Raw genomic sequence first — 27,995 nt, 5'->3', positions numbered from 1 at the left:
TTTTATTGAAGAAGTACTTGTGGCGTAGAAATCAACTATTCTTCAACCAGCTTGTAATATAATACCGTTAGCCCTTGAACCTAATGTTTAGGGTCAGGGTCTTGGGCTTCTACAGAGACCAGACAGAGCTGCTGATTGTTCTGGGATATTGTTCATGTGCTCTTTTGATATTTAAGTGTCCATCTTCAGAACAAATGCAAAATTAGAATAAACACCTGGATGCAAGCTTTGGTAGGGGACAAAATGGACTATGTAGGGGGATCCGAGGGCTGGGATGAGTTGTGTGTCCCTATCTGGGCCTGACAGGCTTCTGATGATACTGGGTTTAGCTTTGTCTGACAATAAATGAAAGCACTCCCCCCCGCCCGCCCCCCGCGCCACAACCTCTGCCCAAGTCTTCAGGGTACTGCTCACCAAAGCTTTTCTTTTTCCTTCTTTGTGCAGATTTTAGGCAACTAGATCCTCTTTGACAACATAAAGCACGGATTAACACAAACTCTGTAGCAATCCCAGGATTATGGGCTCAGGAGAATAAATCTCGAGTTGACAGTGAGATGATTTCCATTAAGTCTCATTGTGAAGAACATAGTGATGGGAGAGGTTGTTCTGAGCTGGCTTGCTGTTGTTTATTTCTGATTCCCCAAGACCAGCCTTATGAGTATCAGTGTCCATTGTGCATGTGAGAATGAGTGATTGTTCTTGAGAAGCACAATGGGTTACTGGCAGCAGTGATCACACCCAAAAACTGGCTGTGCTTCTCCACTGGCCCCCATCCATGGTCAAGGGAGCAAAACTCAAGGAAAGCAGGAGTCCTACTCACTGAAACACTCATCTGTTTCTCCGTGTCTACACTGCCACCAAGTCAGCGGTTAGCTTTCCCTGAAGACTAGCAACTAGCATAAAATTAGAGATTTTTAGAACAGGCTCCATGTCTCACCATCTTTCTTCTTTATTTCCTTGAAACCTCCTCCTCCCTCTGGATGTGGATTTCCCACCGTAGTCCAGTCTCAAATGTTGCCTCAGAGGGTGCAGGGCAAAGGAGAAGAATCATATTCCTTTCCCTTATTTCCACCTTTGATTTTCCAGCAACAGCTCCAGGCGTATGTGGCCTGGGTGAATGCACAGCTCAAGAAGAGGCCAGCAGTGAAGCCCGTGCAGGACCTGCGACAGGATCTTCGGGATGGGGTGATCCTGGCATATCTCATCGAGATCGTTGGTCAGTGGGCCCTGGACCGATGCCAGCACAAACCAGAACATGCCTTCTTTATCCTCCATGTGCCCTTCCGAGCAGTTTGCTTCTTCTTTATAACACATGGAAATGGAAGTAGAGAAGGTTTAACATTCTTGCCCATCATTAACTCATTTATTTATTAGTCAATAAACAGTGTGCTAGGCACTCTATTAGGCTTTGGGAATGTGATTGTAAGCACAGTCTATGCTCTCAGGAGTCTCCCAATCTAGTTGGAAAGACTGGAAAGTGAACTCATTCCATTAATGTACTTAGGACTCTGATAGAGTAAGGACAGATAGGAGCACCTGGGTGGATGGAGGCGCCGACCCAGTTCTAGGGGCTCGGCGGTGGCTTACCAGAAGCACCGATGTCTAAACTGAGGCTGGAAAAGGAAGTAGGGGTCAGGAAAGAAGAAGGAGGGTTCCCAGCAAAAGGACCCCTTCTGTGAAACTACCATCATGCCTCACAGAAGGGTTTCCATGAAGAGCCCTGGGACTGTTGCCAGTCGCCCTTATTGGATGGTACCATCCCCTTCTTTCTACAGCATTTGTCCGCAGCTCTGTTATTACTATGTGTTCCCACGCACTGAGCGCTGACTGTTTACCTCTCTCTCCCGTATAGACCGAGCTCTTATTTAAGAGCAGGTACAGTGTAACTTTTCTTTCTGTTCCCACACCTCCTACCAAGTGCCTGGCACGGAATAGGTACTCAGACATTACTGTTATATTCATCGGCTGACCTTGCTTAGAATCCTTGAGAGAGTCACTTGCTTCATCCTTACAAGTGGTGCAGAAGGAGCCAGGTTTGCTACAGGCAGCCTCTCCGTGACTGCCTCACCGGGCCAGCTCACGGATTCATCAGGGCATTCGTTTCCAATGAAAATAACGGTGGTAATAGTGATAGCTGCCATCTGTCGGACACTTTTTAATCTCATTTCATTTCATTTCCTTTGATCGTCCAGCCTTGAGAAGCACCTACCATCATCCCTGTTTTCAGGAAGCAAGCTTAAAAGAGAAGACTTATAAACATAAATAAATGAATTCCCTGAGCACTTAGAATAGATGAAGCATTGCGCTAAGCGTGCTACTTTGGATGGTTTATGCTACAGGTGTGATGCAGGTACTGCCATTTTATGCCATCTCTCACGAGGTTGAGAAGGGCTGGGCAATTGTACAAGGCCACATAACTGTACGTGGCAAAAGCTAGACCTGCTTTAATTCCAAAGCTCATTTTAAACATTATTTTTCACTTGCTGGAATAGATTATACTTGAAAATATAATCAGACAGAAAATGCAGAAGCTACAAAAGGGTGTAAAAGCCTTTTTTCCACCCGCACCAACTACGTGTTCTTTCTGGAAGCAAGTAGTGTTAGCAGTTTCTTACATTTCTTTTCAGAGATATTCTATGCATATACAAGCAATATGAATATGTATTCTTTGGTTTCCCGAAACCCAGATTCTTAAGTGCTGCATTTTATTGTGATTTTGCTCTATGGAAAAACTCGCTGAATTCACTGCCTTGTTCCCTGTTCTTTCTTTAACAAACCCTCCCTGGGCTTTTGATCCCACCTCTCCACTTACACTGCTCTCGTCAAGGTCACAACCTTTGCCTTATCCAGCCCAGTGGCTCGGCCTCAGTCCCCATTTTGTTCGACTTAGCAGAACTTGACACGGTCGGTCACTCCCTCCCTCCTTCAAACACTCTCTTTTCTTGGCGTCCAGGACTCTCCTTCCTTACTGGCTCCTCCAGCTTGCTCTGCTGGCTTTTTTCCTCCTTCCTGACCTCTAAATGTTGAGACTCTCCACATTCAGTCCTTATCCCTTGTGTTTTCTCTGTCCCCAAGTGATCTCCTCCCACATCTGCATCTTAAGCTCTAAACTTTTCCTTGAGTTCGAGACATGAATATCAGCTTCCTGCTCAGCATCCCAGCCTGGCTGTCTAAAATGCGACTCTACCTCCACATGCCCTAAGCAGAGCTTTTGATACCCTTCTCTCCACCAACCCCTCTACCCTCCAGATTTCTTCGCTGAAATCACACACGGCGTCTGTTAAAGTAGAACTCTTGGAAGTTGTCCTTGATTATTCTCTTTTCTGCCTGTTTTGTACCCAGTCCTTCACGTGTGCTGTCTGCTTCATATTAAAATTTTACCTGATACCTGGCTTTTCACCTGTCAGCCTTTCCCACTCAAGCCCAAACCATTATCCCTTGCCTTGACAAGTTTCATTTTCTAACTAATCTCCCTGTTTCTGCTTCACATAAATTAAGCCCATATAGAGCCAACTTTTTTTTTTTAAGTTTATTTATTTTTTGAGAGAGAGAACATGTGCATGCATGCATGGGGAGGGAGCAGAAAGAGAGGGAGAGAGAGAATCCCAAGTGGGCTCCGGACTGCACTGTCAGCGCAGAGCCTAACGCAAGGTTCCATCTGTTCATGACCTGAGTCGAAACCAAGAGTCAGACGCTTAACCAACTGAGCCATCCAGGCGCCTGTAGGGTCAACTTTTGAAAGCACAGATCACGTAACTTCCTGGCCTCAAACTCTCCATTGGCTGCCCATTACTCTTAGAATAAAATTCACGTTCTTTACTTTGGTCCACAGAGCCTTAAATGATCTGGCTTTGTTTACCTGTCTAACTTCTCCTAGGACTTGACTCCTCTCTCTCTCCACTCCAGCCATGCTGGGCTTAGAGCTGCTCTTCAGAGAAGCTGAGCCCATTCCCACCCTGGGGTTTGGACTTGTGATTCCTCAGTCCAGAATGCTTCCTCCTTGAATCTTAACATCTCTTACTGTTCAAGTATCTGCTCAAATATAGTAGCACGATCCCACACTTTTTTGTTTTTCCTCGTAGCACGTATCACTACCTGAAATTCTATTAAACACAAACTGGTTAACTTGATCATCTGTTATCCCTAGAGATATAAACTCTGTGATGGAAGGGGCTGTGTCCATCTCGTTTATTGTTGTTTCACTGTTGCCCAGAACGGTACCTGGCGCACAGCAAGATGCTCAATGAATATTTGTTGAGTGAATAAGGGGACACACAGTAACTTCACAGGCCCCTGGATACAGCTTTGAAAATTTGAAGACCCACCGAAAGGACTTTGCTCTCCTATTCCTCCATCCAAATTACAAACACCAAGGCCTAACACACTTGCACATTTATATATAATCTTAGCATTTACATCAAATATTCCTTTTCTCAGTGTCTGGCTATTATGAAACTTTGGTATGGTTCCTCCCTATAACTTCACATATTTTCTCTCTTTGAACAGCAGGAGAAAAGCTGAATGGGGTACAGTTGAGTCCCAGTAACCAACAGGAGATGAAGAACAATGTGGAGAAAGTGCTACAGTTCGTGGCCTCCAAAAAGATTCGTATGCACCAGACTTCGGCTAAAGGTCAGTGCCTCATCACGTCTGGGTCAGCTTTACCCAGTGATTATGAGCCTCAGAAGGACCATCCGTCGTGTAGCCGAGGGTTCTGAGTAGACTGGAATAGGATTAAGTCTGTGGCCTCATATCATTTTTCCATAAAGAGAGTTACCCTCTTGGGATGGGGCGATTCTCAAAATCTGAGTGCTTTTGAAAACCTGGGTGGAGATAGACATTCTCTATTCATTTTAATTGAATAAAGGTTTGCTTGAGTGTGTGTACAAAAATTAATCGAGTAGAAATGACAAGACCGGAGTATTAACTTTAGAATGTCTCATTTAAGGGGCACCTGGGTGGCTCAGTCGGTTGAGTGTCCGACTTCAGCTCGGGTCGCGATCTCATGGTTTGTGGGTTCGAGCCCCATGTTGGGCTCTGTACTGACAACTCGAGTCTGGAGCCTGCTTCAGGTTCTGTGTCTGCCTCTCTCTGCCCCTCCCCTGCTTGTGCTTTGTCTCTCTCTCTCTCTCTCTCTCTCTCTCCCTCTCTCTCAAAAATAAGTAATAAAAACATTTAAAAAAATAAACTCTGGAATATCTCATTTAAGTTATCAAATTGAAGATAGATGATGTTTTCCAAGTTACTTGGGTTTCATGCCCAAGAATTATTTCAAATCATATTAGCTTTATTTTTTTCCATCCAGTTTTCCAGAAGAAAAATATTTATGGCTTTTTTTTTTTTTTTTTTTTTTTTGATAACACAGAATATTTTGGGCAAGAGGAAAGGGGCTCTGGGACCTCTGCACATACCTTCTCTTGTAGCCACACGACCAGAAGAGGACACTGCTCAATTCACTTTGAGCCCAGGCCGCAAGGAAGCAATTGTTTAGGGTGTCTTGAGAGAGCACAGGCTCCCTGGCCCTCCCGCTGTTTCTCTAGAACTGATTGTAGATCTGGTTCTGTTTCAGCTTCAGTTTCTGGGTCTGATGGCCCAGGGCTCTGATGAGAAAGGGGGCCAGAGGGAGCCTTCCTTCTGTGTTGGATTATTGGCGTTCTAGGTGTTGGGGTCATTCAGGTGGGGCCGATTCTTACCATTGAGAGCACCCTGTAGAAGGTATCAATCAATCTTTTTCCAAGCCTTGCATATTTACAATGCTGTGAAACTAAAAACATGAGACTTTTACCCATTCCCTTACGTGAACTTTCACCAGACCTATCACATTGGTTTTTTTTGTGTGCATTCTTCTTTTTTTCTAGGGCAAAATTTAGGGTGTCGTAATGTCCGTGCTCTGGTCCCCATGAGGGGTGGGCTTAGGGATCTGGCCCATTAAAGTTAGCTATTTTGAGGGAACACCGCCGTTGAGGACATCACTGTCTTTTACCTGGAGAAGGGCAGCAGTTTCCTAATTAGTCTCACTGCCTCCCATCCATCCGCTCTCCACACTGTAGCCAGGATGATCTTTCTGCGAAGACATATGCCCCTACCGCTGCTCTGTGTGTGCAGGTCCTTATGGGAGAACCCAAAGTCCTTCCTGGGGCTTGCCCTGCCCTTTCTGACCTCTAATTTCTCCCCTTGTGGCCTCACCCCCTCACCCTCTCCCCTTGCACTTTGGGCCCTAGCTGTGCTGTACTTTTTCCACTTCGTCTGCCACAGTTGCAGGCATAGAAATATAATGCAAGTCACATACGGAAGTTTCTGAGAGCCATATTTTTTTAAAAAAGGAAATAGAAGATAATTTTAATAATATATTTTAACCCCAAATATCCAAAGTATTATCAGTGCAACATGTATTCAGTATAAAAGCTATTAATGAGATATTTTGCATTCTTCTTTTTTTGTACTAAGCTAATGAGATGTGTTTCAATCTGACTTTTTTTGTGCCAAGTACCACCCTTATAGCACATTCAATTCAGACTATATCTTTAAAATTTTTTTTTAATGTTTATTTTTGAGAGAGAGAGAGAGAGAGAGAGAGAGAGAGTGTGTGTGTGTGTGAGCGGGTGAGGGGCAGAGAGAGAGGGATACATAGAATCCAAAGCAAGCTCCAGAGTCTGAGGTGTCAGCACAGAGCCCGATGCAGGGCTCAAACCCACCACCCATGAGATCATGACCTGAGCCCAAGTCGGACGCTTAACCAACTAAGCCACCCAGGTGCCCCCAGACTATATCTTTTAAACGCTCAGTAGCCACATGTGGCTAGTGGCTCCCATATCAGATGGCACAGCTCTCGTAGGTCATGCTCTCTCTCACCTCTAGAGCTTCACGCCTGCTCCATCCTCTTGGAACACTCTTCTCCTCTTCATCTGATGAACCAATCAAGTCTCACTTTAAAACTTATTTCCCCTATACTCTCTCCCTGAGCCCTCTAGACTAGACAAGATGCCTCTACTTTGAGCTCCCAGAGAATCCTGTACTTCTACCGTAACACATTACCATACTTTGTTGTAAATGCTTCTGTTTTATTTTTAATGTTTATTTATTTGAGAGAGAGAGCACACACGAGTGAAAGCAGGGGAAGAGCAAAGAGAGAGGGAGACAGAGGATCTGAAGTGGGCTCTGTGCTGACAGCAGAGATCCCAATTCGGGGCTCGAACCCACGAACTGTGGGATCATGACCTGAGCTGAAGTCGGATGCTCAACCGGCTGAGCTATCCAGGCGCCCCTGTAAATGCTTTTAAACGTTCTGTCTTCCTGTTGAACATGGCTTTGTGAGAACAAAGACCTTGACTGCCTCGCTTACCTGTATCACTAGCAAATATGTGTTCAATGAGTGAACCCTCTGCCTCTGTCTTAGGACCTCTGGGTGTGTTCTGTCCCTCAGATATTGTGGAAGGAAACCTGAAGTCTATCATGAGGCTGGTCCTTGCCTTGGCAGCTCATTTCAAACCTGGCTCCAACAGGACAGTGAGCCAAGGACGGGACTCCAGAACCCCTCTGCAGAGTCACCAACCACACTGTGCCACTGCTGTGGCCCAGGGGGCAGCTGCCGCTCTGGCCGATGTGTGTCATGACATGTCACGGTCGGGACGGGATGTCTTTCGATACAGGCAGAGGTAAGGGTAGAAATCTGGGGGTGGGAACTTGTTCCTCTCTGAATTTCCTCCTTTAAATGATACTGTGCAGTAGACAGAAGGATCACCCAAACAGCCCCACGCTGCAGAAGAGAGCAAGGAGTGTAGGTCAGAGAGGACACTCCACGAGAGAAGAGCCCTTTCATTAATTTATGTTTTATTTTAGAGAGAGAGAGTGCATGCATGTGCACGCAGGGGAGAAGGGCAGAGGGAGAGAGAGAGAGAGATGTTTTTAAATGTTTTTTTATTTGTGAGAGAGAGCGAGAGGGAGAGAGCGAGAATCCCAAGCAGGTTCCTCCACGCTGTCAAGACAGAGCCCGAAACAGGGCTCAAACTCACAAACCGCAAGATCATGACCTGAGCCAAAATCAAGAGTTGGACGCTTAACCAAATGGGCCACACAGACGCCCCGGGAGAGAGAGAATTTTGAGCAAACTCCACACTCAGCGCAGAGCCCAACATGGGACTTGATCCTATGACCCTGGGATCATGATCTGAGCCAAAATCAAGAGTCGAATGCTCAATCGAATGAGCCACCCAGGCACCCTGAGAAAAGCCCTTTAATATTTTTTTAAAATTTTTATATGTTTTTATTTATTTTTGAGAGCGAGTGAGAGAGAGAGAGAGACAGAGCACGAGCTGGGTAGAGGCAGAGAGAGAGGGGGACACAAAATCTGAAGCAGCTCCAGGTTCCGGGCCGTCAGCAGAGTCCAGCGTGGGGCTTGAACTCATGAACTGTGAGATCATACCCTCAGCCGAAGTTGGAGGTTGAAACTCCTGAGTGACCCAGGCACCCTGAGAAAAGCCCTTTTAAAAGAGATGTTTATTTTGCAGTTAGCAGAAAGTAAAGGAATCACATTTGTAATTTTTTGCTCTGATGCCCAGAATTTTAAATATATGCCTTTGGCACGGCGTGTTTTCTACACCGGGAGATATGTGGGAGCAGTGTTCAAGTCATCTGGGGGAGTCTCCCTAGAATGTATGCTAAAGCCAGCCTGTCCTGAAGGAAGTCATGGCAGGAAACATTTTGGGGGTTATATGTCTGCTGGGAGAGAGCAAGACCCTGAGGTGTTGCAGACCCTAGGGAAATCCATCTGTCTGTCTTCCCTGCTGGGTGTCGAGGGTCTTTAAGGCCGGGGCTTGGCCTTACTCCTCCTTCTTCCCCTGGCACTCTCACAGTGGCCAGCTACCGGTTCTCGTTGAGTCGACCCGAACTGAAAGACTGATGCCCTCTCCTTTGCTGGCGTCCTCCGGCTTTAGGAACAACAGCGTGGACGAGGAGATTGAGAACCCGTACTGGAGCGTGCGAGCCCTGGTGCAGCAGTATGAAGGGCAGCAGAGGTCCCCGTCTGAGTCCAGCTGTAACAGGTAAGTGTGGCGCCAACTTCCCACCACTGCCGTCCTGGTTAAAGGTGGAATTCTTGGGGATTCTCAGCCTCAGGTAGCAGCACAACAGGCTTTAAGGCTCCTAAACCTTTTCTCTTTCCCTCAGTTTGTTTGACTTCAAAGGGGGTAGTCTTCGGCACTGCTTTGCGGTTTTGTGCTGGCAGGCAGGCAGGGAGGGTGGGGTGTTGGTAAATTTCCCACACAAGGAAGTTTTTGTGCAGAGCCTCAGTGTCACTGCTTAGGTATGTCCACATGGGGGCCTATGAGGGCCCAGCCCCTGGTTCTGATACTTGCGTATCAGCTGCCCCCGTTTATGACAGCCAGTTCCACAGAATGGCCTTTGCACCTGAGCTTAACTCTAAGCATGGCCTGAGAAGGCTGTCTAACACTTACAACAAGAGAAAAAACTGAGCAGAGTTGTCTGAGAGCATGAGAATGTTCCAAACTTTCATTTATAGGGCTAGGAATTGCAGCAGATTAGTGTGAATTTGAGTGGGCTAAGATGTTTGTGACTCTAGCAGAAAGGCCATCTGTATCTCTTAGAGCCAAGTGCAGAGACCAAAACAGGACACAGTGCTCTAATAAAAGCCTGATCGATGCCAAGTGCAGTGGCAGAAAAAGACTACTTTCCTAGCTCATGTAAATCATGCTCCATAAATACATCCCCAGAACGTGTTAGCTTATTTACTAACTTCATTTCATAGCTGAATCATACTTAATTTATGCTCTTAGGACCTTTTCTTTCCTACCCCAACCCAGCTTAGCCTGTTCTCATTACACCTAAGTGTTCCTTGTCTTACATGTATCTTATGTGCATTTGTCTCCTTCCTATTTCTTTTCCACATCAAATTCTGTCTTAGATTGATAGACCATTTCTTAATTTATTGCAGTCACATGGAATTCTTCCCAGCACTTCACTAAACTGATAATCTTGCTCAACTTTCATTTTCACCTTTAATAGATTGCCTTTTTATTTATAAAATTTACATAACATAAAATTAGCCATTAATCATTTGAAAGTGTACAATTCAGTGGCATTTAGTACCTTCATCATCTTGTGCAGCCATCACCTCTATCCAGTTCAAAGACATTTTCATCACCCCAAAAGGAAACCCTGTACCCATTAAGCAAGGGGTGTGCTAGTAGGGAGAATCTGAGCCATTTCTTCCTTGGCTTGCTCCTTAGACTATCACTTGGTACAGAATCAAAGGACGTTTCATTGTATAATGAGATCTATAGCTTCCTGCATGGCTACAGGCCTTTCACTTTGTTGTGCCTGCCAGTGAGAGAGAGAGAGAGAGAGAGAGAGAGAGAGAGCAAGAGAGCACCAGGGGGGAGAGAGGGAGAGAGAGAAGTCTGCATTTCTTCCAGAGAACACCTGCTTCCTTCCTTTCTGGCAGAACTCAGACTGGGGCTGGGGCTGTGACACAGCTGGAACTAGGGACCCACTGGAAATCGGGCTGTAGTGGGTAGACAGTGACAGTTTTCTGGGAGGGAGTCAGATAATAGTTCGCATTTCCCTTTCACTCCTTCCTGGTTTTTAAATTTTTTTGTAAGCTGACCGCTCACTCACCTCTTTGGGAGGCTGGGTCAGCACCTTGCGTTTTCCTCCATGAGCTCCTGGACCCAGCAGGCTTTGGAACATTCTGCCCTCCCACCCCCTTCCTCAGGGTGAGGCCATCTCATGGCTTAGTGACCCCTGAAGGCCCGAGACCCCGCGATGTAACTCTGAACGGGGAGTGGCTCGGAAGATGGGGAAGGTGGCCCCCTGCTTCTCCAGATTCCCTGGCGGAGCCCTGACCGCCTGTTGCTCCGTAGACCTCGGGCGGGCAGGCCGGCCTCTTACTGTGTCCACGCAAAACGACCTCGGGCTGGGAAAAAAGAACACGCGAAACGCCTTTGGGAAGGTGGGAGATGGGCGTTCGGCGGGTTTCCGGGGGCGACCCCGACTCTACACCCCGCTGGGCGCCCCCTCCCACGAGGAGCCGGTGACACCGGCCCCAGACCTCCGTGACCGCGAAGGGAGGGGTCGCGAGGAAAAGGCGTTTCCAGCCCCGGGGCGCCCGGGGCCCCGCCCTTGCCCCGCGCCGGGCTCGCGCTCGCGCCCCCCCACCCCCCAGCCCGCCCCGCCCCTGCCCGGTCCGAGCCCCGCGCCGCCCGTCGCGCCGCCAGCCTGGAAGCGGGGGCGGAGCGGGGAGGGGCGGGAGGCGGTGCGGAGCCCGGGGCGCCAGCGAGCTAGCCGCTGGGACCCTACCGCGCAGCCGGAGCCGCGGGCGGCGCTGCCCCGCGCCGGCTATGGGGTGAGATGCCCGCGCCCGGGGGCACGCCCGGAGTCGCGCGGCCGCCGCGATGCCGCTGGCAGGGACCCGCAGCCTGCGAGGGGAGGTGGCTTCCGCCCAGGCCGGGCTGCTGCAGCGTTTGAGCGGCCGGGACAGCGCGCCTGAGACCCGGCAGCATCCCCGTCCCCGGGGCCGGGACGCCCGCCTCCCTGCGCTGCCGACTCTCTCCCGCGGTCGCGGCCGGCAGCTCTGGTAGCCGGCCTGCCGGTGGAGTGGTTCCTCGGGCCCCAGCGCGGGGAGACATGCCCGAATTCGGGAGCGCCGGGACTCCCAGCCTCGCGCTTCACCCGGGGAAGCAGGCTCGCTGAAGCCGGAGCCAGGAGGGGGACCATGGGAGGGACGCAAGTCAAATGGTGAGCAGAGGCCACTTTGGCTTTGGAGCTGGGGGGGAGCGGGCGGGCGCAGGGCCGGGACTGGAGGATGCTGTCGGCCTGAGACCGACCGGGATGGGTGGGGGCGCTGTACTGGGAAGGACGGGCTGCTGGTCTGGGATTGTCACTACAAAATACAGTGAGTGGGTGTAGGAAACTGGAGCCGGCATAGGGGCCAGAGGAGTGGCCCTTTACCTTATCCTGTCTTGGCCGTGGGAGGGCACTTGAGGAGTAAACAGGACTCTTTCCCTTTACCCGTTTTCAAAAAATTGATTTTACTCTAATTTGGACCTCGCTGGGGGGTTGTTTGTCTGATGTTAAGATTGGAGAGATGTTAGGCCTGTGGGAATTAAGAAATGTTATCAGTCACACCTGATTTGTAATCGGTTGCCTGATTTGCGGGGATTATGATGGCAGGTAGGGGATTGCTTGTTTACAAAATAGGGGTTTTGAGCTAATCGGGAAGAGCCTAGCATTACAATACTCTTCCTGTGACCTGAAGCAGAAGATTGGAAGCCCCATCTCGACGTGGCCCATCTCTAGCAGCAATCTTGCTGCTCCCACATGTGCCCCAGGATTTTGCTTCCCCGGTCCTTTATTTTTTTGACCTGACCACCTAGTTTCCTGGTCTCCCCTCTCTGTGGCCTCACACACTGGCAGCCTCAAATTCAAGAAAGAGAAATGTTGTTTTTCTTTTGGCCGCACTGCCACTCCCCCAGTGGGGCTGGGTATGCAGACATCCTCCTCCTCCTGCCCTTATAAGGGGGACCGCTCACTTAAGAGGGAGAAGGTGGAGCTGAGCATGCGTCTCTGCTTTGAGGCCAGCAGTTTTTCAGCATCCTTGCTTCACACCCCTCTTCCCACTCTCCCCCCACCCCCGCCCCGCTCCCCCCCCCACCCGCCGCCGCGTCTCACACATACCCACTGTGGTCCAGCCAAATGCAGACAGCGGATCGCGTCAACCATAACACCTTGTCAGCTAAGGAAGTGTTTTTATCGTTTCTCAAAGGAGGGCAGCTGATGCAGGCGTCTTTCTGAGCGTCGATCCCCATTTCTGCAGGGAGGCGAATGCCGCGGCCTGAATGGTCAAAAATCTGTTCTCCTGTTAAATGACATAGTACTCTCAAAAGTATTATATAAAAGCAAAGTACGCTAATGCTTTTCCAGCAGCTAATTCATGTTGGCCTGGAAGTCAGATTACCTAAATGGTGAAAGATGGCTAAGAGAGTTCTATAAAAGCAATTACCTTTACTAAATACCACTTCTTGCCACTCTCTACTTCTCTTGTCTGCTTGGACTATGGATCCGTAGGTAGGGTTCAGCGACGTTCTTTAATTTGAAGAAGGAAAAAACTTTACATTTTTTCTGCGGTTCTAATAAGGATGAGACTGTATTACTGGCTGAGGTCATTCCCACCAAAGCCCTCAAACTCGGGATCAACGAGGAGGACGAGACACCAGTCCTCAGGCTGCTTTCGAGGTTTTGAAATCTCTGACTACATCCGCTTGTGCTCAGCTCTTGCTTTTACTGGTTTCTAGGAAGACAAAATGTTAACTCCTGATCATGGCTGTGAGGATTAGCCTGGGAGACTTCAGGGGCACATTAAGTGGGTCAGCGAGTCCTAGACACTTTCACTGTTGTCTGGGTGATGGATTTGGAAAGAATTCCTGAGAGGGGGCTGGGCCTGGAGACCCCACAGCCCCTGAGATTGTTTCAGAGTTGATGTTCTCAAGGTGCGGTGCAAAGAGAAGAGGCTCTTCAGATTCCTTTCCCCTATCAGATGGAAACATCAGCCTCCCATTCCTATCTTGTCTTGTAGATTTGCTGTTATTCTGTGTGGCTTTAAAATTCATGTTCCCTGACCTTCCCAGCAGTCCCTCCCAAGGCTGCTAGTTGTATCATAATTTAGGAGTTGCTGAGAGGATTCCGATGACAGTTCACAAATGGTGTAGCAGGGATCTACGTAACTCTTTGATGGTGCAATCAAGTAAACCCTTCCCTTTGCCGAGCAAGTCTTTTCCCATTTTCCTTATCATGTCCCATCCTTGTTGATGTATCACTGCCCCTTTGCCCAGCCCCGCACTGTCCACACTCTGGCCTTTTCTCCCCCTGAATCACCCTCAGCATTGCCCCCTCCTTCGGGATCAGCCTAGGGCTGATCTACCATGTCACTCTGCTGGTGATGCTTGTGTCTGTGGGACACCAATGGATTGGAAGTAGATTTTTCCTTCCAGCTCCCAAAACTACTAAGACACATGTTAACTTCAGTCTTTGAACCTGGGCCCAGGGACGGAGGTGATGGTAAGTAACAAAATGGCAAAGACTTCCTAGGACTGGGTCATTCATTCATTCAACATTCATTTCATTCCTTCAGTAAGTTCATCCTGCACTCATTCAACAAATGTCCATTCATACTGTGTGTGGGCTGGGGACTGTGTTAGGCACTAGGAGGAAGATGAGTAAGAACATATCTCTGGGATAAATTATGAAAGTTGGCTTCCAAACCGCTGTTCACAGTAATCATTTGTCTTCGTTTTCCTTCAATCACAGCCTGACTTCACCCAGTCCTATCCACAGCGCAAAGAGCGAGTCCATTATAACCCAGTCGGAGGAGAAGGCAGATTTTGTGATTATTCCCTCTGAAGGGATAGAGAACAGAACAGGTACTGTCTGTCAGCGTGCCTGGGTTGGCTCAAGCCACAGCCCTTGCCTTGAAGGCTTGGGGGATCCTATCTACCTATAAACTTCCTGGCCTTCTCCCTCCCCAAAGTCCATGCATGCTAGGTTAGCTCTAAAGGGCTCTGATGTCTTTGAGCCAGTGAATGTGGTTATCCTCTTGCAGAATGTCACTTCTGATGTCACAGCTGTCCAAAATCTTACAGCAGGAGAGATAGGCCTTTCCTCTGCTGGCTGCCTATGAATTAGGAAACAACTGTGGGGCAGTCTGAAGCCTCATTCAAGTAAACAGTTTTTATTATTCCTGTGTTATGGAAATAATTCCAGTAACCCTTTGACTTAAGTTTGAACCAGGAGTATATAATATGGGCGGAGGTATCTGTGGGAGGCTAAAAAACAGGTCTGCATCCGGCTTTTGGACTATAGAAAGGACCACAAAGGGATCCCTTTGTTTAGACTTCCCCTTATGTCTCAGTTGCTCTCCTTTTTCTTACATAAACATAGAGGGAAGGAAGGAGGCAGCAAAGCATGTGATTTCAATAGAGTTTTATTCATCTTTAAGGGTTGTAATAAAACTGAAGCCCTCAGAAGAAAACGAGTTAAATCCCTCCCACTATCCCTGGCATTAGCACCAAAGAGTCAGTCATGTTTTTGACTCGGAAACTCCTGGGACCTTGGGGAGGGAGAGCATTTACCGAGTGACTGCTCTGGGTCAGGCACCACGGAGTCCTGCACACAAGTTACCTCATTCAATCTTCACAGCAACCCAGAGGAATTACCTAATTACATTCACACCGACAAATGAAGACATTTACTCAGAGTTTATACCCTTCGGTATTCCATAATGCATTTTTAATGGTGTGCACACAATTAGATGGGATGAAACGGAAACCAGCGAAAAGAGACCATAAACATAGGAAAATAAAACAAAACCAGGGAGCAAGATTGAACAGTTTACGCAAGTGTGTTTTCACGGGTTTGTTTCCTGTGTGACTCACACAGTGTTGTTTGTGAAAGGCGCTCAGGTATGAGGGAAGGGTCCAAGGAATATTAAATTGAAGTCTCCCCCCTGAAGCTCCACAACAGCCAACAGGAATTTGGTTTTCCAAAGCTCCTGTCCTTGTACCTGGCAGAATCCAGCTTTGGGATGTCAGTTGTAGAGAATTAAGAGTAGGGTCTCTGTGTCCCATACCAAGACTCCCAAGGAGGGCGTCTTGTGACTTCTTAAAGGTTCTGAAGGGGACCAGTTTCCCCAGCAGAGTAAGTGATGCCTCCAGCCGGCCCAGCCTGGAGTCTGAGGGAACAGTGGGCTCTTCATGTCTCACAACCCCACCTAGCGGAGAGTCCAGTCTGTGCAGTGAGGACAGGTTCAGAAGGCCAGTGACCCAGACCTGTGAGCGCAGAGAGACTGAACGCTTTCTGCCGGCAACTGTTTGCTCCAACATGAACTATACGCCCCCCTCTCATTTTGTAGAGGAGACAGACTCTCCGTTTTCCCGAGACTGGCGACCAGGCAGCCCCGGGACCTGTCTGGAGACCTCATGGGAAGAACAGCTGCTGGAACAACAAGAACATTTAGAAAAAGAAATGGAGGAAGCAAAGAAAATGATATCAGGATTACAGGTAGCTCTTTCCCGCATGGTTTATCCTTGGTGTGACAGTTGATTACTTAAGTCACCAGTGTCCACTGAAAATACAGTGACTCCATTTTGCATGAGGTCAGGGTTGAATGGGGAGTTCAGACAGAGGGAGAAGTACTCAAAGAGCGGAACATTCCTCGGGTATGAGGACTCCTAAATGGGCTGTACGGATGCACGGCTGTTGGGATTTCTGCAGGCATGGGGGCCATCATGGACCCCTACCAAACCCTTTTTCTGGCTTTCTGCTGGCAGGTGGGTTTCTCCCCTGTCCGCAGCTACAGACCTGCAGTTGCCGGCTTCACCCAAGAATGGCACTGTGAACAGTCAGAAATTTTTCCCTAGGAATTCTCCAGCAGGAAGAGTGTAAGCCAGTAATACCACAGGTCTCCCTTTGAGTCTAGCTAAGGGATTTAACTCCCTCCTAAAGCATGTGCAAGTGGGTGCCGAGCCATAATGATCAGGTAACAGAGGTTTTCCTCCAGCAACAAAGCCCTTCAGTCTTTTCTATACCTTCTTGCCAGCTCGGCAGTTCTCTCCCAGAGGCCCACTGACCCACTTGACTTAGTTCCTACCCTGAATGACCCCCGATCCTCTTTCTTTGTGCGTCTGTCCCTGTGTTGGGGAGCCCTTGTAGTGTGCTGGTGACCCTGAAATTGCCTAGGAATATTCCTTTCTGTTTGTGCTGGGAACCGCACCACTTCTGAATTGTCAAATATTTATGGATACGTAAACAAAGGCCACATTATGTGAGTGGCTCTGGCAGCCGGCAGGCGGTGGAGGGCGTGCTCCCAGTAGCCAGCCATGGGGTACAAAGGGTTCCTAAAGAAAAAAGGAGATTGGTGCCCAGTGAAACAGTTTGCATAATGTATGCCCCAGGAGCTGAGGAGGGCTGGAGGAATGCTTCCTGCCTAAACATTCCCAAGGAGAGTTGTTGATTTTTCCCCATTTGCTTTGTTATTTTTTAAATGTTTGCATTTGAGATCCCTTATCTGCCACTCCATTAAGGGCTGGTTTAATTAATGGAATTTTTTTGTGTGTGCTAACTTTGGGATTATGCCCAAGTGGGTCTTTCCCAGGATAATTTGCATGATATGAACATAGATATCCATCAGTTTGGCTTTCAGTTTGGTTTGCATTTTTCAGTCTTGGAGAAATCCGATGGCAGGTTGGACAGAAAAAGAAGAGATTCGACAGGCAGAAAGTCAGCATCCCAATATTCCCTGCAAACAGAGTGGTTTCATTCACAGCCACATGATCACAATGAGAATTCAGTTCCATTAATAGAATACAATGGGGCTCACAGCATCCACTAGGCTTCTTAACTCTTTCATTGATAAGCAAGTTGCATGCTAAGCCACGTCCAGGATTTCTGACTCACTGTGTGCCTCAGTTAGAGCCTGCTGAATACGTGGCCATGAGAGTTAGTATTTCTGTGATGTTGCTCTCCCTTCGCTCCCTGCAGCCCTGTGGCTTCTTAAACTTGTCTTCTTATACCTCCGGCCACGCTCCGGGGGATAACCAAACTCATTTGATTTATTAAATAAAATCTTATTATTAGTTAGTGCTTGGTAGACCAACCGGTGGCTGGATTTCAAACGGTTTTTATATCCCAGCATTTGTGATGCAATTTGTGTTCTGTTTATTGAAACAGGACTTCACCTCTGTAACTCTTTGGATTGAATAGAGACAGAATTGAAATATAAAATGGGGACACATTCTTAAATCTTTCACTAAACTGACAGGTATCAAATTACCTACCTGCATAGGTAGTTACAAGTTCTGTGAGTGCTAAAGAATACAGTTTGGGGGCCTTCTTTAAAAATCAGATTACAGACTATGAGTACAGTTCTCTTTGAACAACTCAGGGGTGGGGCGGAGGGGCACCCATGCCCTGTACAGTCGCAAATCTGCATGTAACTTTTGACTCCCCTAAAACGTAATTACTAATAGCTGACTGTTGATCATAATGATGCATTTTTGGAGTGTGGGGCAGGGGGGAGTCCAGAGCTGATGGCCAAGAATTTTTGAAACATGTTTGGTGCAAAAGGTGATTTTATTAAAGCACGGGGACAGAACCCCTGGGCAGAAAGAGCTGCACTGGGGTTGTGAGGAGTGATTGATTACACACTGGAGTTTAGGGAGGTAAAGGAAAAAGGGTGTGTGCGTGTGCGCGTTGTAGGGAGAGAGAGAGAGAGAGAGAGCGTGCGCACACGTGCACAAGCAGGGGAAGGACAAAGAGAGAGGGAGACACAAAATCTGAAGCAGGCTTCAGGCTCTGAGCTGTCAGCACAGAGCCCAATGCGGGGCTGGAACTCACGAACCGTGAGATCATGACTTGAGCCTAAGTCAGACGCTTAACTGACTGAGCCACCCAGGTTCCCCAAGAAGACTCTTAAGATACTGGAGGCCTAACTATTGTCAAGCTGTCAAGCTAAGGTTGTTTTTCCCTCTACTGAGGCATTAACATTAAGACAGGAGGGAGTGCCTGGAGAAACGTTCTACTCAGCCTATCTCAAGTAGTTGTCACTGGGCTGCAGGTTATAAGGAAACTTAATTTTACCTGCCATTCCCTTCTTGCCTTTGTTCCCCACATCACTGTGTAGGGATGGGTAATGTTGGGGCTCCAGGAAACTGAGTCTATAGGTTTCTGGACATTAGGCTAATGATAAGGTTGCCTTTTCCTTTAAAAAAAATTTTTTTTTTTAAGTTTATTTATTTTGAGAGAGAAAGAGCACAGGAGCAGAGAGGGGGAGAGAGAGAGAGAGAGAGAGAGAGAGAGAGAGAGAGAGAGAGAGAATCCCAAGCAGATTCCGTGCTATTAGCATGGAGCGTGATGTGGGGCTCGAACTCATGAACCGTGAGATCATGACCTGAGCCGAAGTTGGACACTTAATCAACTGAGCCACCCAGGCGCCCCACAATTGCCTTTTTCTTATAATTTTGCTAAGACATTTATAAACTGATGGAGACTCCTGTCCTACACGACTGTGATCTCTATCAGTTATTTGGTTTTTCCTTTCCTTTGTTCTTGGGCACCCAGGAGTGCCTGAGGAATATCACACATGTGCCACCTGGGCGGGGGTTGGGGGTGGGGTCTTTGCGGGGTGTTAGCTTGCGCTTTGCCCTCAGCTTGCCTGTGGCTCCCTCATCACATAAGCTTTACTAATAAATATTTGGTTAGTACATATTTTGAATGTTATCTGTATTATATACTGTGTTCTTATAATAAACTAAGTTAGAGAAAAGAAAATCATGAGGAAAAAAACCAAATAATCAGGTTAAGAAACAGGTGGAAGACATGAATAGATATTTCTCCAAGGAAGACATACATCATAGGTGGCCAACAGACGCATGAATAGATGCTCCCCATCACTCATCACCAGGGAAATACAAATTAAAACCGCAACGAGATACCACCTCATACCTGTCAGAATGGGTAAAATTAGCAACACAGGAAACAACAGGTGTTGGCGAGGATGCAGAGGAAGGGGAACCCTCTTACATTGTTGGTGGGAATGCAAGCTGGTGCAGCCACTCTGGAAAACAGTATGGAGGTTCCTGAAAAAGTTGAAAATAGAACTACCCTATGACCCGGCAATTGTACTACTAGGTATTTATTTACCCAAGTGATACAAAAGTGCTAATTTGAAGGGACACATGCACCCCAACGTTTATAGCAGCATTATCAACAATAGCTAAATTATGACAGTCCAAATATCCATCGACTGATGAACAGGTAAAGAAGATGTGGTATGTATACATGTATATACACACATACAATGGAATATTACTGAGCCATCAAAAAGAATGAAATCTTGGGGCGTCTGGGTGACTCAGTCAGGTAAGCATCTGACTTCGGCTCAGGTACTGATCTCATGGTTTGTGAGTTTGAGCCCCACATCAGGCTTTGTGCTGACAATTCAGAGCCTGGAGCCTGCTTTGGATCCTGTGTCTCCCTGTCTCTGCCCCTCCCCTGCTCACACTTTGTCTCTCTTTCTCTCAAAAATAAATAAACATTAAAAAAAAAAAAAACTAAAAGAAAATGGTCCACATTTGGTTTAACCTTGTCTAATTAAAAAAAAAAAAAAAAGAATGAAATGTTGCCATTTGCAACAACGTGGATGGAGTAGAGTAGATTATGCTACACGAAACAAGTCAGGCAGAGACAAATACCATATGATTTCACTCATAATGTGGAATTTAAAAAATAAAACAGATGAACATAAGGGAAAGGGGGGAAAAGAGAGGTAGGCAAACCAGAAGAGACTTAAATGATGGATACCATATATGGTTGATGGGGGGGGGCGGGTAGGCAATGGGCATTAAGGAGGACACTTGTAATGAGCACTGGATGTTGTATGTAAGTGATGAATCATTAAATTCTACCAGGGGTGCCTGGGTGCCTCAGTCGGTTGGGCGTCCGACTTTGGCTCTGGTCATGATCTCACGGTTTGTGAGTTCGAGCCCTGCATCGGGCTCTGTGCTGACAGCTCAGAGCCTGGAGCCTGCTTTGGATTCTGTGTCTCCCTCTCTCTCTGCCCCTGCCCCACTTGTGCTTTGTCTGTCTGTTTCTCTCTCTCTTAAAAATAAACATTAAAAAAAAAAATTAAATTCTACTTCTGAAACCAATGTTATGCTGTATGTTAACTAACTAGAATTTAAATAAAAACTTTAAAAAAAATCATAAGGTGGAGAAAATATATTTGCAGTACTGTACTATATATATTAAAAAAAAAAATCTGCATATAAGTGGACCCAGGCAGTTGAGACCCTTGTCATTCAAATTCAACTGTACAATATTAAATATAGGGTTTTGGAGGGGCAGTGCATGTGGGGGCGGGGGGCCCTGGGGTTTGAGGTTCCTTAGCTTTAGGGTAAATCTGCCCTTCCTTCACATTCTAATGAAAACAAAGCCTGGTGTGGGGAGTGGAAATGAATGAGGACATCTCTCTGTAAATGATTTCATTTTTGTTCTATACAGGTTGCCCTAGGGAGTAAAAATGCACAATTATTAAAACAAACAAAAAAATCAAACAAACCCAAGTCAGTGCTGTAAATGTTTTATTAAGATTTTTTTTTTTTTCAAGTAATCTCTATACCCAGTGTGGGGCTTGAACGCACAACCTTGACATCAAGAGTCACATACCTAAATGTGTTTTAAGTAATGCATTATAATAAAGTTTTCCTTTTTTTTTAAAGTTTGATTATTTATTTTGAGAGAGAGGGCGGGGAGGGAGAAAACAAGTGGAGAGGGGCAGAAAGAGAGGGAGAGACAGAATCCCAAGCAGGTTCTGTGCTCTCAGCTTAGAGCCCAACGTGGGGCCCAAACTCACGAACCATGAGATCTTGACCAGAGCGGAGATCAAGAGTTGGATGCTTAACTGACTGAGCCACCCAGGTGCCCCTATAATAAACTTTCTAAACTGGGATAATTCAACACTACTTTTAGTTCACTTTCCAGCTGGTAGAATTCAGTTGGAGCAGCTGTGGTTTGAAATGTAACTTCTGAGAGGGAAGTTCTAGATTTTTGAGGATTTACTAGGACCAAGGAGCAGAGGATCCAGGTGCATCCAGAGAGATGAAAGAGGCCTAAGCATGGGACTGACAAAAGGAACTCTCCATAGTTCCAAAATGAGCAATAGGAGGTATCTAAGGACCAAAAATTACCAAGGAGATCACTAGAGGAAGCTCAGTTGTGATTTCAATTTGGGATAAGTTTACCAAGCTCAACCCTGCACTCATTCGTCTGATGCAAGTCCGGTTTCTTTCTACTTTTGTGGTTACTCAGGCCTTACTGCTCAATGGATCCTTACCTGAAGATGAACAGGACAGGCCCTTGGCCCTCTGTGAACCGGGAGTCAATCCTGAGGAACAACTGGTGAGCTCTTTCTCTTGTGACTGGACCACAGATAATCTGCTTTATGCATTTGATTTGCTTTTTGCCTTTGACTCTGTTGTCCACACCATCTTGAAATGCTCTCTTCCCTGACTCCAGCTCTCCTGGTTTTCCTCATAAGTTTCTCGACTACTCTTTGTTCCATCTTTCCTCCATCCCTCGTCCACAAATATTTATTGAGTGCCAGCTACTGTTTTGAGGTGCTAGAGATATGGTGATCTCAAAGCAGACCTAAGACCCTACCCTCACAGCGCTTACATTCAGGTTCCCTTTGAAGCTTCTCTTTCTCTGCCTATGCCTGAAATGTTGGTGCCCCTCAGAGTTCCACTGGTGACCTCCTTCTCTCTTAGACATCGACCTGGGCAGTGTTACCTGCCTCCATGGCTGCACTCACTTCCTGCTTGACTCAGATGTTGCTTCTCAAGTATTTATCTCTGGCTCAGTGCTCTCTACGGAGTTGGGGATTTGTATGTGCAGCATCTAACTACCTGCTGATTATCTCCACTTCTGTGTCCCGTAAGCATTTCAGTTCAGAGTCCTAAATTAAACAGCTTTTCTCTCCCCACCACCAAAACTCCTTGCCCCTTTGGATTCTGTCTATCATTATCCACCCACCCAGATACCCAAAGCAGACATCTCAATATCATCCTTGAATCCTTTTGGCCCTTCTGTCTCTACCTAGTCAGTCACCAGGTTCTGTCAGTTCACTTTCTATATATTTCTGTCTACTTCTCTCCATTATCACAGCCCCTACCTTAACTCAGGCCCCCATCCTGGATTCTAGCAGTGTTCCAGTTGGTTTCCTCATTCCTCTCCTGTGTTCCTCTAATTCATTTTCTGCAAAACAGCAGCCATAGCTTACCTATAAGGCAAACTTCATTTTGTCATACTTTTGCCTTTTCTCCGATGCCCTGTGCCCAGTACACACACACACACGTGTGTAAACTTCACCCATAGTCACTACTTGTACTGCATGTGTACATACTTCCATTAGAGGGGGAGGGACTGCTTCCTGTCCTCTGTGTTCATAGTACTGGGCTAGCACTGGAAAGGTGCTCAGGAAATATCTGTTGAATAAATGACCTCTGAATTTCACAACATAGCTACATAGTCATCTCTTTTTGCCTTCTATTCAGATTATAATCCAAAGTCGTCTGGATCAGAGTATGGAGGAGAATCAGGACCTAAAGGTATGTCAGAACATGTGCATTTTACTCTTTGAAAAAAATTATGGGAATATTATACAGCACTGTTGGAACAGTAATGGGTATAGGGGCAGGGATGCAGACTTGGGACGTCAGCTGTGTCTGTTTTATGTCTTTCATTGAAAGAGAGAGATATGTCCTAAATATGGCAAAAAGGTACTGTCTCTTCAGTGTTGGTGATCATGATAGGTATCTGTGTCATTGGTTCTACTTTTTATGTTTTAAATGCTTCATACTTTTTCTTTTTTAAAAAAAATTTTTTGGGGGGGAGAGAGTAGAGGGTGGAGGGACAGAGAGAGAGGGTGACTGACAATCCCAAGCAGACTCTGTGCTGTCTGCGCAGAGCCCGACTCGAGGCTTGAACTCACAAACCTTCAGATCATGAGTTGAGCCAAAGTCTGATGCTTAACCAGTTGAGCCACCCAAGTGCCCCATAATTTTTCTTTTTTAACTAAAAACGGATCTAATATCAGTACGGTCTTTTTTTTTTTATAGTTGACATACAACATTACATTAGATTCAGGTGTATAACATATTCATTTGATATATGTATATATTATGAAATGATCACCAGTATAAGTCCAGTTAACATCCATCACCACACAGGTGCACATTTTCTTCTTTCAGTGAGAACTTTTAACATTTACTCTCTTAATCAACTTTCAACTACACCATACAGTATTACTAACTATAGTCCAGTATGGTTTTTTTATAATGATTTCTTCCCAGAATGCTTTTAGTTCAGTGGGTTTTTAATTTGTTGGTGTTCTAGGTATATGAGTAAAGCCATGAACCCTCTCCCCAGGAATATGTATGAGTGCATACACACATACTTGCTGACTTGAATTTTTAATAGAGTAACTTTGGAGCCCATCTGTGGAGCACATGTTACGAATCCCCATTTTAGATATGTTAATTCCAAACTCTTGATGTGATGCAATAGGAAAAGAAGAGGGTAGGGTCTCGGTTATGGGTATTCCTCTCCTAAAATCTCTTTCCTAGTGACAATTATGTACATACATCTAATCTATTATAAGGGAGGGATAATTAGTATTTCATCATTGGGCTAAATGTGTTTTTGTTGAGTTTACAAAGAATAATGCCTACTTGGGGAATCAGAAGCACTCTGACCCTTTGCTGAACAAATGACATTGGGGCAGGCATGTTAAGATATGATTGTATATGTCAGTAAGGGGGATTTAGGTTATTATGATGAAGTTTGCCTGACAGTGAAGTGTGCTAACTGTAGCAATGAGAGCCTATGGGAATGGACGGTGTCTTCTTTCTTGGAGGACTCTCCTCTACCTGCATTTGAGCCCGGGTACCTCAGGGAAGAATGGAATAGGTCTCCTTCTTGTCTCTATGAGTCAGCCTTTACTACTGACTGGAGCAGACCTGCTTTCTGCTTCAGTAGAGGCTTAATTTTTTGTGGACTGGTTATCTGAGTTTTGCGTTCTTGCTGACAGAATGAGGTAATGCTTCTGAAGCAACCCAGACGCTACCATCTGATCTAACTATATTTGGTTTGCAGAAGGAGCTGCTGAAATGTAAACAAGAAGCCAGAAACTTACAGGGGATAAAGGTAAAAAGGAAGACATTTCACTCTTTAAATAAACTCTACCTGGTAAAGTTGTCTACTGCTGAGAGTAGGTAGTAGGAGGGTAGTTGGGTCCTATGGCCTTATATACATTTGCTGGAGCCTTTAACGGGCTGTGGGGTATTAGTAAAGCCAAGTGCTTTGTGGATGGGAAGTGAAATGTTGAGGAAAATACCTTTGTTTTGTTGAGGCTTATTTCTGGTAGTCAGGACCCATGGTACTGTGCCACCCTGGTAGTTTTATACGTAAAAACAATCAGTTTTTACAGTTTTCTTCCATTCTAAAGAAAACTGTCTTCTTAAAAATTTAACTTCATTTTTGAATAGTAAATACTATATTTAAAATTTTTTTAATGTTTATTTTTTGATAGAGTGCCCATTCACGAGCAGGGAGGTGCGTGAGCAGGGGAGGGGCAGAAAGGGAGAGAGACACAGAATCCGAAGCAGGTTCCAGGCTCCGAGCTGTCAGCACAGAGCCCAGTGTGGGGCTTGACCACGAACCGTGAGATCATGACCTAAGCGGAGGTCGGACATTTAACCTACTAAAGCTGCCCAGGCACCCCATTGAATAGTTAATACTATGACATGGTTTAAAGTGAGGAAGGTATAAAAGGATAATCCTTGAAAAGTCTGTCTTCCAGCCCTGTCTGCCCCAGTCACCTAGTTCTTTTTCCTGGAGGTAACTTATCAGTTATCAATAAATATGTATGTATATAACCCCCCCCCCCCATAACAGTATACAATACATACATACAGCTTGAAACGTTGCTCTTTTTCCATCTAGCAGCGTATCTTGGAGATCATTCTGTTTTAGTACGTAAAGACCTTCCTAAGTCTTTCATGGCCACTTAGTATGCCAGTGTATGTATATATGATAATTTAGTCAGTTCCTGTTGTTGGTCTTCTAGGTTATTTCCAGTCTTTGGTGATACAAACAGTGCTCTAACTAACAGTCTTGAATAGGTGTTGTTTCACCCCAGTGGGAGTGTGCCTGTTGAAGAAACACCTAGCAGTAGAAAAGGATGTTCTTAAGCTGTTGCTTTTCCCCTCGTCCCTACACTCCCATCCATAGGCTGGACTAGAGTGTAACTCAGCTACGTTTGTCAGAGTATGTTTTGTAGCCTTAGTCCTTTGAGATACTTCAGAAAAATGTGTTCTGTGCTTAAATAAGTTTGAGAAATGCCCTGTAGGCTTGAAGAGTCCCAGTGAATAACAGCCTATTAAAGGACCTGAGAAAATCTGTCATAAAAAGGTTGGCCTAAAAAGAGTTTGGAATTCTTTTTTTTTTTTAAGTTTATTTATTGATTTTGAGAGAGAGAGAGAGAGAGAGAGACAAGCGGGGGAGGGATAGAGAGAGGGAGAGAGAGAATCCCAAGCAGGCTCTGCACTGTCAGTGCAGAGCCCAATGCAGGGCTCATACTCACAAACCATGAGATCATGACCTGAGCCAAAGTTGGATGATTAACCAACTGAGCCACCCAGCTGCCCCAAGAGTTTGGAATTCTTAACCACAGAAGTGCCTTTTCTCCCCTGCAGCATGTACTAACATCCCATAGAGCACACTTTGGGAAATGTTCCTCTGAACTGCTGATGCCCGGGGCATCTGGGACTACCTTTGCCATGTACTTTCATGGCTGACAGCACAGTTAAGGGGCTCTCACGGGGCACCTGGGTGGCTCTGTAGGTTAAGCATCCAACTTGGGCTCAGGTCATGATCTCATGGTTCGTGGATTCAAGCCCCGCGTCAGGCTCTGTGCTGACAGCTCAGAGCCTGGAGCCTGCTTCAGATATTCTCTCTCTCTCTCTCTCTCTCTCTCTCTCTGCCCCTCCCCAGCTCTTTCTCTGTGTGTGTGTGTGTGTGTATGTGTCTGTCTGTCTATCTCAAAAATAAAAAAAAAAAGTTTTAATTTAAAAAAAAAGAAAAAAGAATGGGCTCTCACATTCTCCAGAGCCTGCACCATTTCTTTGCAGTCTGTAAAGAGAGAAAAGTCAGGGTAAATACACTGCAGTCCATTAGTTCCATTTGAAGTCATGATGGTTGGAGAAATGCGTTCTTGCTGACCCTTTTAAGTGTGTACAACCAACCTTTTCTTAGGCTTGGTAGGAAACAAGAGGGTCCAAGTTGAGAGAAAGACACCCTAAAGCTGGTAAGATTGTAGGACACTGGGAAGAGAAACCATCAGTCCCAGTGACAGTTCTGAGCATGGAAATATAATCCCAATCCCAGTCCACACTAGGAATTGGAAGGCAATGGGAGCAGGGCTCTGGAAGGCAAGGTGGGAGTGATTCCAGGGGTTCCATATGAATAGGGTAGGAGGCGGCAATAGGGCCCAGCCCTCTAGGGAATGGCAAGGAAGGAAAAGAGCTCCTTAGTAGTTATGTGCCCAAGATACGGATTTGAAAGCCAGGGTGGAAGGAAGGAGAAGGCATTGTCCATGGTCACTGTCGTGAAGGTGGTGGACTTGAAATTTGAATCTAGATCTATCTGATCCCAGAGGCCACTGATTCTCTAGGACCTCATGCTGTCAGGATTGCAGTGGCGGGTAGAGGTGAGTAATGGGTGGAGGAAAAATCAGGTTTCCGTCAGCTAGGTGAGACAGTGGTTGCTAGCATCCCGGGAGGGGACAGAAAAATTCCTCTTCATCTCCTTGTAGCAAGACCCCTCTTTTTGTCTCCTAGTTTTCCAGAATTAATGCTGGATATGCAGTCAAGGGGTTAAACCTTAGAGTGACAAATGGCTGACTGACTAATTGGGACCACAGTAATAGTGAGTATGCTCTTTTCCCCCAGGATGCCTTGCAGCAGAGGCTGACTCAGCAGGACACATCTGTTCTTCAGCTCAAACAGGAACTGCTGAGGGCAAATATGGACAAAGACGAGCTACACAACCAGAATGTAAATTAAATGAATGAACTCTGACCTCACTGAGCCCCAGTAGCAAAATCGGATGCTGCATGAAGTCTTATTACATCTGCCACCCTAATGTCTCTTATCTTATTTCTGGGATGCCTGCCCTCAGTGTCTGCAATTATTTTTATTTCCTGTCACACTCATCTCTGTTCCTGGCTGAAAGCCCATACTACATCGGCCTTGAGCCTTTCAACTTTGAGGACACTGAGAGGCTAAATTGTGGTTTGAGAGTTTGATTATCTCACTCAAGGCACGGAGAGCAGCTGTGTGTTTTTACCATAACCTTGCCCTCTCTGTGCTGTA

The 27,995-nt window shown here is 46.3% G+C and overlaps 1 protein-coding gene across 16 annotated transcripts in view; it reads left to right on the top strand.

Moving 5' to 3' along the window:
• Nucleotides 1–27,995, top strand: part of DIXDC1 (DIX domain containing 1) — a 72,869-nt gene that overhangs the window by 30,931 nt on the left and 13,943 nt on the right. For 13 of the 16 annotated variants that reach the window (XR_002085778.2, XR_002085779.2, XM_019469149.2 and 10 more), the window contains 10 exons: nucleotides 1,087–1,216; nucleotides 4,507–4,632; nucleotides 7,424–7,655; nucleotides 8,934–9,041; nucleotides 14,320–14,432; nucleotides 15,920–16,068; nucleotides 21,874–21,963; nucleotides 23,118–23,171; nucleotides 24,718–24,768; nucleotides 27,573–27,677. Coding sequence is in view for 14 of the 16 variants with exons in the window: in XM_019469149.2 (XP_019324694.1) it covers nucleotides 1,087–1,216; nucleotides 4,507–4,632; nucleotides 7,424–7,655; nucleotides 8,934–9,041; nucleotides 14,320–14,432; nucleotides 15,920–16,068; nucleotides 21,874–21,963; nucleotides 23,118–23,171; nucleotides 24,718–24,768; nucleotides 27,573–27,677 (1,158 nt within the window). In the remaining 2 variants the exon portion in view is untranslated. Of the gene's footprint in view, nucleotides 1–1,086; nucleotides 1,217–4,506; nucleotides 4,633–7,423; nucleotides 7,656–8,933; nucleotides 9,042–11,257; nucleotides 11,752–14,319; nucleotides 14,433–15,919; nucleotides 16,069–21,873; nucleotides 21,964–23,117; nucleotides 23,172–24,717; nucleotides 24,769–27,572; nucleotides 27,678–27,995 lie in introns of those variants that run through there. The other 3 variants (XM_019469152.2, XM_019469156.2, XM_019469163.2) reach the window with 3 other exon arrangements.

The sequence above is a fragment of the Panthera pardus genome, unplaced genomic scaffold (assembly GCF_024362965.1).
Source record: "Panthera pardus isolate Hobbes unplaced genomic scaffold, ASM2436296v1 HiC_scaffold_12, whole genome shotgun sequence".
In the NCBI taxonomy this organism is placed as follows: domain Eukaryota; kingdom Metazoa; phylum Chordata; class Mammalia; order Carnivora; family Felidae; genus Panthera; species Panthera pardus.
Note: the sequence above shows the minus strand (reverse complement) of the source record. Positions and strands in the feature narration are given on the sequence as shown.